This window comes from Electrophorus electricus, chromosome 3 (assembly GCF_013358815.1).
Source record: "Electrophorus electricus isolate fEleEle1 chromosome 3, fEleEle1.pri, whole genome shotgun sequence".
In the NCBI taxonomy this organism is placed as follows: Eukaryota; Metazoa; Chordata; class Actinopteri; order Gymnotiformes; family Gymnotidae; genus Electrophorus; species Electrophorus electricus.
Window position 1 is genome coordinate 29,424,957 of NC_049537.1, and position 10,343 is coordinate 29,435,299.

General features: G+C 42.6%; 2 protein-coding genes across 2 annotated transcripts; both read right to left on the reverse strand.

Annotated features, from left to right (window-relative positions):
• Nucleotides 1–1,213: 1,213 nt before the first annotated feature.
• Nucleotides 1,214–5,710, reverse strand: tmem165 (transmembrane protein 165). Its single transcript, XM_027024463.2, has 6 exons — nt 5,432–5,710; nt 4,644–4,869; nt 3,013–3,188; nt 2,405–2,590; nt 1,807–1,912; nt 1,214–1,710 (listed from the first exon to the last, which is right to left on the reverse strand). The coding sequence occupies exons 1-6, from the start codon at nt 5,558–5,560 to the stop codon at nt 1,634–1,636; spliced, it is 900 nt and encodes a 299-aa protein (XP_026880264.2). The 5' UTR covers nt 5,561–5,710; the 3' UTR covers nt 1,214–1,633.
• Nucleotides 5,711–6,645: 935 nt separating this feature from the next.
• srd5a3 (steroid 5 alpha-reductase 3) lies at nt 6,646–8,562 on the reverse strand. Its single transcript, XM_027024461.2, has 5 exons — nt 8,316–8,562; nt 8,038–8,189; nt 7,519–7,710; nt 7,157–7,282; nt 6,646–6,947 (listed from the first exon to the last, which is right to left on the reverse strand). Exons 1-5 carry the CDS (start codon nt 8,516–8,518, stop codon nt 6,688–6,690), a joined length of 933 nt encoding a protein of 310 aa, XP_026880262.2. The 5' UTR covers nt 8,519–8,562; the 3' UTR covers nt 6,646–6,687.
• Between the last annotated feature and the right edge of the window lie 1,781 nt (nt 8,563–10,343).

Consider the following 10,343-nt stretch of genomic DNA (forward strand, 5'->3'; position numbering starts at 1 on the left):
TGTCTAATTGGACAGGCTCTCAAATACTGATGGCCAAGTCACCTCAAAAAAGGGGACAAAGCCAGCAGTCTGCATCATCCCTGCCAAGACTACAGTACTTGAACTAAAAAGAAAAAGAAATTCAACCCAAAGTAGAAAATGAAAAAAGTTTTAAAAGGATTTTTGCCCCAAATAAGAATAAACAAACTGCTTTCAGGGTTGACCAGAGAAGTCAACTGCACTTTTCCGAGGTTAACAGCTCCATTTTCTTGGCAGTGTAGGTCTTTCAGGTGGGCTTGAACCACTTTTGAGTTAAACATTACTAAAAAGTACTGTTGGCTCCTTGAAGATTGGTGGCCCGATCGTTACGTTCATTTCAGATGCATTTCAGTTCATGAGGTGATGCAGGTGTTGGATGTACTGGTTTTAATACCTACCTAATACGTACATCTGAAAGCAGCCTCAACCACGCTATAGTCCATATGTTGCCATGCACAATGTGTCATCTAGCCTTCATCTCAGGTCAGGTTTCTTCCACACTACTGATACTGGCTCAATCTTTTGAGTGGACCACTTATTTCAGCAGAAAACTCCCAACACCATGTGCCTAAAGCACCAACCTGCCCACGACCTACTGCCCCAGCAGGGCAGTGCGAATGATCTGCCAGCCGAGAAGTCACGCATTCTGTCCTATACTCAAAAGCAGTGATTAACGGGAAAGGGTTACGTGTGCATAGCATCAGACGAGCTGGTATGTAAGAGTACAACTATCAAATATACCTAAAAGGCAAGTGTACCCAATATAGAGGCTTCTGAGCATAGGTACAAGGTAGATGTTTCTGATGGTGCTCAGGTACGGTCCTTGGAACACTGGATCAAAGGGTCTTTGTGCTGGATGGAAATATCAAGATGTCCTCCACAATACTTCCTGTCTACTGATGAGAGTGTTAATGATGGATAATCTGGAGATTCTTGCAGAATGATTACAAAGTTATAGTGGAAGTCCTTCCTTGATCACAATCAAGTGCAGATTACCACCCACTATCTTCACATATCGTGTCGAGGGAGAGGCTGAAATGCACTACACAACTGGTTATTTGAATCTTGTATGCGTTGTACTGCAAGACATGCACTGAGCCTGCTGGTTGAATGGATCCATGATGGACTCCATGAGTTTAAACAACAGCCCCCTGCCCCCCCCCCCCCCCCCCCCCCAAAAAAAAACATCAAAAAATAAAATCATTGAAGGTTTATGGGAATAAGGGAACCGGAGGGATAAATGGGTGCAGGGGTGTAAAGACCAAAGTGATCGAAAAGTCACCTGTCACAGAAGCTTGGGGGGGGAGGGGAACACTTCATCTTGCAATCCCTGATAATATCCAGCTGAAAACACTCACTCTCTCCACATGAGGTCAACGAATACCTCCGTATTGCACGAGGCTCAGCTGAACTTACTGTTAAGCAGGGGGGGCGTATAAATAAATAAAAGCAATGCAGCTTCTGTGCCAGGGTATTTCACATAAGGAGTGACACTGTGCAGTCTCACACTCCCCTGTTCACACGCTGCCTTGATGGGCAGTCTCTCTCTCTCTCCCTCTTGTGAATAGAGCACAGTTAAGCTGGTATTTACAAAACAATCCCAGCAAGTGTCTTCTTAGAACCCAGCATCAGGCTTGATGAAGAGGGCAGAGAAAGCAAAGGCCAGGAAGACAATCCCACCGATGATGGTCACTGTGGAGGTGAACAGAGAGAGAGCATGTACAGACATTCTTCAGCTTTTTATATACATTTGTGGTTTACCTTCAAAACCCCACACCCGATCCTTACCAGTTCTGACCGATATCCTCTGAGCTACCATTCTTCCACCAACCACAGCCAGCCCTGTGCACAAACAATGTCCCAGAGTCCCACCCACTGTGACTCCGAACGGATCCTGCAGCAGAGAACAGATGTCAATCATTTGCAGCGGCAAGACAGAACTGAACATGTCTTCATGCCATTTTTACTACCCATTTATCAATACTCCTGATTTTGAATTAGTAATTGATCACTGGTACAGTATTCTAACCATGGTGCAACAGCACTACCAACTGAAATGGCGTTCTCCCACATAACTTGGAACCTTTTAAAGATTTTTTTTCCCCCTACTCTGACTACGTAACCCAGCAAATAGCCTGATGGAACCCCATGACCCATTGCGCCCTGACAAAAGTTCTCTTAAGGACATGGGCCATGGGAGTGCATGAGAAACAGCTGGGACCCAAACCCAAATGACCTTAGCCAAGGGCCCTGTAGCAACACTTCAAATGGACAAAAGGCTCAGAGTCTGCACAGTCTGTAGGAACAGCAATTATGATGATTACTTAAGAATTTTACCCGCCCCCCACCTTCAGCCATGTGGTATTGTGTATGAACGGTAGCCGACCTCCCGTGCAGCCAGAACAATGGTGGCAAGCTGAGATCGGTCGCCCCACTCAGCGAGGAAGGTGAGGGTGAGAGCCTGGATGAAGATGGGCGAGATCACACTGTGCCACTTCCTTGAAGGCAACGCAGCCGTTGCGGTTCCGGTCTCCACATCTGGCGCACCATTAACCAGCTTGTACCGCTGGAGCTGAAAGAAGTGAAGGCACCAACCAATCTCAGACCAGGAGACTTATTAAATACTGTAAATAAATGCAATACATTCATTCCCTCGGGCTGCTCTTTTATTACCGTCAACGTTGACTAACATACGTGTTCACTTTTCATAATTATGAAAAAACAGAAGTGTGAATGCATGTCGCGTGTCTTTCTGGTGTGTGGCCTTACTGAAATTAACTCACAGGAATCAAATCGTGTCCTTTACCGTGTTAAATACAATCACTGGAGACACACAGGACATGACCTGCTCAGTGCCCGTCCCCGTTTATGTCTGGAGCTCTGCTGATTGTCAACTTCAACACATCCCTTTCCATTTATGTAAACCCAACAGAAGGCTTTATCAAAAGAGCCTGGAGCAGATACACCTGCCTCTGATGTCCTCGGGTGACCCACCTCCTCGTCTTTCTTCTTGATCTCAGCCTGCACCTCCTCGAGCTCCTCCTGTCCTTCGTCAGCACTCATTCTCAGCCCTTCTCGCAGCATCCTCACACCGAAGATGGCAAAGAGCGCCGTGGAAACGTAGTAGGTGTAGATCCGAGGGATAATTGTGGTAGCATAACCAAACAGCACTGGCGGGAAGACATAGAGGTCAGTCATATCTTTATCCACGTAAAAGAGTGTGGTGGTGGAAATATGCACCTGGAGTAAATGCAACTCATTTTAATGTGTCCTTCAGCCTTATAAGGTCACCTGCGACTGTCATGTGGGCTGTGGGGACATGAGACACTATGTTCCAGAAGGACTAAAGGATGGTGTGGCAACGTTAGATGTGTATCTGTAAGCTCTGAGGTGAAGAATATGAGTCAGCCTGCCAACTCTGGGTTTGGCTTTAGACTTCACACCTTAACAGCCCTGCACATAGTCTTGTATTCCTAACACAATCGCCAGCACATAACCACCACTGAATTATTAATTTCTACCCACAAAGGTCTCAAAGATGAAAGACAATAAGATTTGTACTTTTCCTGGCCTTCCAAAATTCTGGAGGACTACCAGTGTGAAAGCACTGGACTATCAGTCTGAAATCATTCGAGTTCACTTAATCAAATGACACAGGAAGTCAGTGGGTGGTTTAACCAACTCCAGTCTTGTGACCCATGTACATTCTCTGAATTAACTTTGCCCATTTACTAAGACTCAATGGTTATAATGAAGACCTTTAGCAAGAAAATAAAACAAGTTGCAAGACCTTCAAAGCTTTTTTTTTTTCCAGGACAAGAGCATGAAATAAAAAGCCAGACATCAACCCCAAATACAAAAGTACCTCATTTTAATTTTTGGCTTGCTTTACTTTAAGATGATGCACCATATAAGCTTAATTTGTTTGTCCTACTAGGAAGTTAGCACATGGTCTCCAATTAGGTGTTTACCTTACCTTAAAGTACCAGTAGCGCCCCATCATGCTCAACAACTACATTTAATTCATTAGTATTTAAATTATTCACCAATGGAAATATTTCACATAGGTACATGCTTCATAAACTGGTGCTTGACGATATCCAACATGAGGAACAAATTAAGAAAAAGTGCTGTTTCAGTATGTTTTTTAGCAAGCATGTGATAATACATGTGTTGTTCAGTGTAGATAATCCAGTTTAACCCGATACTATGGCTGGATGAAAAGTCATTACACATACGTTTCTGAGCTACCCAATGAGACTGGCATGCCCCTGTGACCAACATGGAAATGAATGACACTGCCATATGGTTCTTTCAAAATTAGTCTAACTTCTGCATTTGTGCAGAAAAAGGTTTATACCACCTGTTCAGTCAATAACATTTAGACCATCTTAATTTCCAGAAAACCAGGAGTATCCATGTCACAGTTTGCATATGTTTAGAAAAGCAGCACGAGGCTCCATCTGCAATTTGCATTCTCTATATTTGCTGAATTCTAATTAAGAGAAGGAATATCGATTCAGATTTCCCAGCTCTTGCTACGAAAAAGGCTAGAGCTCACAGTTCAAACCATCATTGACGCAGAAACCACAACCAAACAAAAATGACCCAGCTTCTGCCCTCACCTGATAGGCAGGTCATGACACCCAGGGCCATCATGGCCCCTGCCAAGACGGTGAGGCGGTTGTAGCGCATGGCCATGATGGCTGCGATGAAGAAGGTCTTGTCTCCCAGCTCGGAGACAATGATGACCGAAATGGCTGCCACAAACGCATGGATAAAGCCCAGGTTGGTTTTACTAGACTCATCTGGACTGACAGCTGGACCCGCAGGCTGGCTAGTTGTGGCTTTCTGTAAAGGAAGAGGAGATAAAAAGGAGGTGTGTGTCTGTGGGGTAACGATACCAATAGTTTAGGGGGTCTGTTTGTGGTGATACGTGAGAGTCAAAGTACTAAGACATACACACATAAATCAACAACCTGAATAATGCATTGCCCTACACAATATACACTCAACAGGCACAAAGTAAGAAGTGCACTTTCGATAATTGACCTCGTAGCTATTTATCCAGCTGGCTTGTAGAACTTTTTCTAACGTACCAAACAAAAACAACGCCATCCATCAAACCAGTCGCGATTAAAAGCAGCTAACGCCAACTAGCTAGGCACCTCAACGGCCTAATGAGAAATGAAAGATGCCTGGTTGAAAACGAATAAAGACAAATAAAGCGTACAGAGCGAGATAAATAAAAGCCCAGGAAGCACACACAGTTAGCTAGGCTAGCTAGCACAGCTAACACGAGCGGATTAGCGACGCTATCTTAGCTCGCCAGTCAGAGCGCCGCTTCCCACTCAGCGAGGATGGTGGCGGGGTAAGTTGGCTCGTTTTCGGGTGTTTTGCGGTAGTTTGTCACCTCGGCAGGCTGGGGCTGCAGTTTACCCTCCTCGGGAACCGCACACACCCGCGCGGAAACGAGCGCGATTAACGGCAGCGCGACGCGGAGCAGCTTCACCTCGGCGTGCCGGGCGGCTCGGACGGGCATTTTACAGCCTTAACTCTGCAGCAGCGTAGCGGCAAACGTGGGATTATAACCTGAGCTCATAAAATAATGACGCCGACTCGGTTCGCGGTGATGATCTAGCTGGGTAACTAGCTGGCTGCATTCATGTTTGACGCCTGCTGTGATGCAGACTAACTTGATGGTCTACGTGTTCGAAAACGTCAACACGTCGAGGAACGTCATGGACATGGCGTCTTGTGATTGGCCAGTGCATCTTTCGCTAAAACACTGAACAGGATTAGAGTAATGTAAGGTAAAAGTGGGAGGTAAATAGGAGCTGGTGTGGAGGGTGACCGGAGACTCCCTATGTTTCTGCATTTTAGCTATATGGTCGGTGACCAGTGCCTAGTGACTTGAAACGTTGCTTTGAGTTTTCAGATTTGTATATGTATGGATATAGTTATACACTTTAAGTCACAGTTTCCTATTTTATGTAAAGAATTAAAGAAGTAGTGTGCTGGTACCATCTAAGGTTAAGAAGGCTCATTTTCTGTTGTCATTTGAAGCTTTTCCCTGATACAGGATCTGCAGGGATAGGTGCACTGCAGCCTATTCTCATTTACTTATCCGCACATATATTTAAATGTGCCAATACCTATTTCACACAGAAATATACTGTATATAACACAGGATGGCATCTCTCCAGACCTTGCTCATATGTACATATTTTATAACAATTTATCATACTGGGTTAAAATAATATAAAAAATAAAATCATATAAAAACTGTTTATTGCATAGACTTTCTACCCTTTGTATATTTGCAAATATGGAGTGGGCACACATACACAAGTAGTTGGACACACCGTAAAGTTCAGTGTGTCAGATTAGTTAGACTTGTTTTGTATGTGTGCCCTCTGCAAGTCAAATTATGTGTAACATACTTGCCAAATTAAACTGGCACTTGCTCATTTCTTATTTCTCCTTTTCAAATTTATTTATGTATAATGGGTCGACAATGGTGGACACCCTGCAACTGGCTGATGTCCGGTGATATTTCACTGAGACTGCAATTCTCTCTAGCTAGTCAGTGATGCTGACCAAAAAAACAAATGTAGAAACAAATAATCCTGGATGACACAAACAGTATTTATTATTTTGCATATTTATTCACAGTAGAAAAGGGATAAAGGCTTTGCGCTGGTGGGGATATGCTTTAAATGTGCTTTTATAGTACTCGTGGCAGAGCTGGGCAGCTAGAGCCTGATTACAGAGAACACAGAGAACCACCAGCCACCATGTGAGAGAGCAGAGGCCACAGCACATACCCAAGGCAATGTAGATCAGAAGTTCAGCCAGGTAGTGAGGACAGGACACTAGCTCAAACCAACCCCCATGTGGAACTCTATAGGCTAGAGTCTCCACTCTACCTGTGGGTAGAATACAAGCAAGCACATATAAGACAAATACTAATGATCTTCAATTACAAATTAAGGCCATTATGAAATCTACAACAAAATGGCTCCTTAAAAGTCTCCACTGCCTTGCAGCCCTGTTAATCAATGGGAGTAAGTGGCAACCTCATATCCCTGACGTCTCCCTTCTCTCTCAGTAATCTCCATATCTGACAGGTCATTACCCGAGCCACTGGTCCGCAGGCCAGCCAGCAGAGCAAGCGAGCGGTACTGCAGCACAGAGGCCCAGAGGAACAGCAGTACCCCACCTGCATGGTGCCACCTGAGCTGAGAGAGGACCAGACCTGCAGCTGAGAGATATGAACAGTATTATCTCAACAAGCAGCATGTTAGTGCATCCTCAGTGCATCTGATGTAATAAGACTATGCAGCAATTTTCTGAATTTTATTTTATTTACGACTAGCTAAGAGTTAGAATAGGTTTAATGAAACAAATACAAATTAGAGCTACCTCCATTATTTTTATTTCCTAAAGCCTATTGCTAAAGAGAAATCAGTGTAATGGATAACAGGAACACATTCTCACCCTCTACAGGTGGCGGGACATCCACACATAGGACAGTCAGCCCCAGTAAGATGTAGTAACCGAGGCCAAATGCATACTGAACAACATGGATAGACCCGTCAGAGAAAACGCTCACGAACAGGCACTCAAGCAACCTCTTCAGGCAATGAACCCACAGAAGCATCTGCAACACCAGGATGGTCAGCGGAATTTCTGAAAGGGGTACAAACAGTGACAAAGAAACAGTGGTTTTATATTTTATGGTTGAACAATAATATTACTTCAATATTATTAACTCAATTGTATTATTGTTATTTATAATATTTATTAAAATTATTGATTTATATTATTAATATAATATCAATACAATTGCATACTAAATACTACAGTATTGATTATGATATAATGATTCGTTATTATAATAATAATAATGATTAGTAATGATTAATAATATAATTAATCATATTAATGAATAATATGACTTTATTATTTGTTAACATCAGCTGTAGTTAATCATGCTAACATGTATGTTACCAGTACCATTCCAGGAAGACTTTGGTCGTCCACTCAAAACTTCAAGTGTGTCAGTCAAGAATTCAGGGAGCACGTCGCCCAGTATCACAGCACGCAGTGAGAAGATGAGCAGAAGTCCACTCCAGAAGACAGATACTGCATAGAAATGCCAAAACCACCTACACGAGAAGAACAGAAATGGGATTTAAATAGCAACCAACTAGTTAGCAAGGAGCGGGAGTAACGTTAAAAGAACGACCTATTAACCAGCTATCTGACTAGCTACCAAAACAGCCCATTAGCACCTTTTCGGAATATCAAAAAGGCATAGAAAGCCCGGACGGTCGAGCACTTCCTTAGTTTTGCCATAGCGAATAAGGTCCTGGAAAACGTGCTCGAAATCAGCTGGCAATTTCCGTGGCGATTTATGAAAGAAAAAAGCTGCCAGAAATCCTAAAGCTAATAAAAACCACACAATGTCAACCATCTGAAAAGCAACTGGCATCATAGCAACATAACTGCGTTCTCCGATTAAACAGTTCCGTTGGGGAAACAAGAACTCGTGAATAAGGGTTCTGTTTAATGTCTTGCAAAACTGCTGCTAGTTCCGGATCAAATCATTTATTTGAATCATTTCTGCACTTTGTGTGTGGATGTAGAACGTTTCATAGTAAATTGACAAACCAGGAAATACTAGCCAATATATTTGTGTTTACCAAGTGATATGCAGATGTCGAATCTGCAGTTACGCTTGTGTACACCAGGGGGCGGCCAATGCTGGAAAGATGGTAAGTCTTACCGATTTGTTTACGCACTCTGATACTGAGCTGACCATCTCCCGTCTCTGAAGACGTCTACCGTTTATTGGTTCTGTCCAGTTCCACCTCCCCACTGACTAACTGTAAACCATGCTAAACCATTACTGACAAGGTATAGACTACTTTATAAAGAACTCTCTCTCTCTCTCTCTCTCTCTCTCTCTCTCTCTCTCTTTACGAAATTATATATTAAATTTTGATGTAATTTTAAAATTATTTTATCAGTGTGGTGTCTTGTTTGTTTCAAGTTTAGCTCTTTTTTTGGGGGGGGTCTCTTCCTTTTTGGGCCGAGAGCCTTGCAGACATCAAAGAGAGTGTGGGTGTGTTGTTTTTGGGCCCATCTTCTGAAGGCCCAGGCGGCCCTGAGAGCAAATGCAGCCGCTCCAGGGCAGATGTTTCGCAGCACAAAGGAACACAGACAGTCATAGCAGAGCTGAATAATGGAATGCCATCACATCCCAAACACCTTTTCCATTTTCTGTTTGTGACTTTGCAGATGCTGTCTGAAGTTAAAGTCATGAGTTGTTTGCACTGACACTCAAATGACTATTTCCTGTATTACAAAATGTGGCGGAACATTATGTAGACTATTCATGCTACTTTACAAAGTACTCTGAGATATATTATCTCTGGTGCAGTTTGTCCTAAAGTACTCTGAGATGCATTAACTTTGATACAATATGTTCCTTAAGATACACGACTTTGAAACAAGTGACACTGGATCTTGCTCTAAGAAGGGATCTTGTTTTAGAGAAGTGGGATAACATTGATCCATGTTTCTTAAACTCACAATGGGAGCACTATTCTTTAAAAAAGCTGTATATGAGATATATTATGTGAAAATCATTAAGCTATCTGACCCTAGATAAGTAGTCTTACTTTTGTTCATCAAATGGAAGTCCAAGGAGAGCCCTCAAACACGACTATTGTTAACCTGTTCTACTTCAGTCATTTTTCTCATTAGGGTTCTCTTCCAAAACCTTTCAGAGACAAGTTTACAAGTGACTCAGGTATAACCAGATAACACTGGTCAAGAAAAACTTTGCCTCCTGAAAACAACACCAGTTTATTATAGTATCACGTATAGCTTTTTTGTTCCAGTATACATGCATGTGTAGTAAGGAAAAGTGCTACCAAGGATCTCCTCTCTATTGTCAGACTACTGCTGGACACTCAAGAGGTCAGAAGTTCTCGAGGCCACAGGAATCATGTTAGAAGTAAGTATGTATGTATTGTAAGTGTTATAACAGCCTTATTTATTAATATTAATATCTGGCTTTCAGTTTTTCTGTTTCTTTAATCATCATTAACATTTGCAAATAAGTGTATTTCTTGAAACCATTCGTACAAACAGCACAACACAATGGATTACTGGCAAAATCCCGTAACCTGCTCAAACTTATTAGTTTATGTCTCAAAAGTAAATATTTATGTTGGTTAATGTCAGTACCATCAGAATGACAGGTCCTTATGTCATTGTTTATGAACAGGGCAATGGTACCTCAGTGGTTAAGG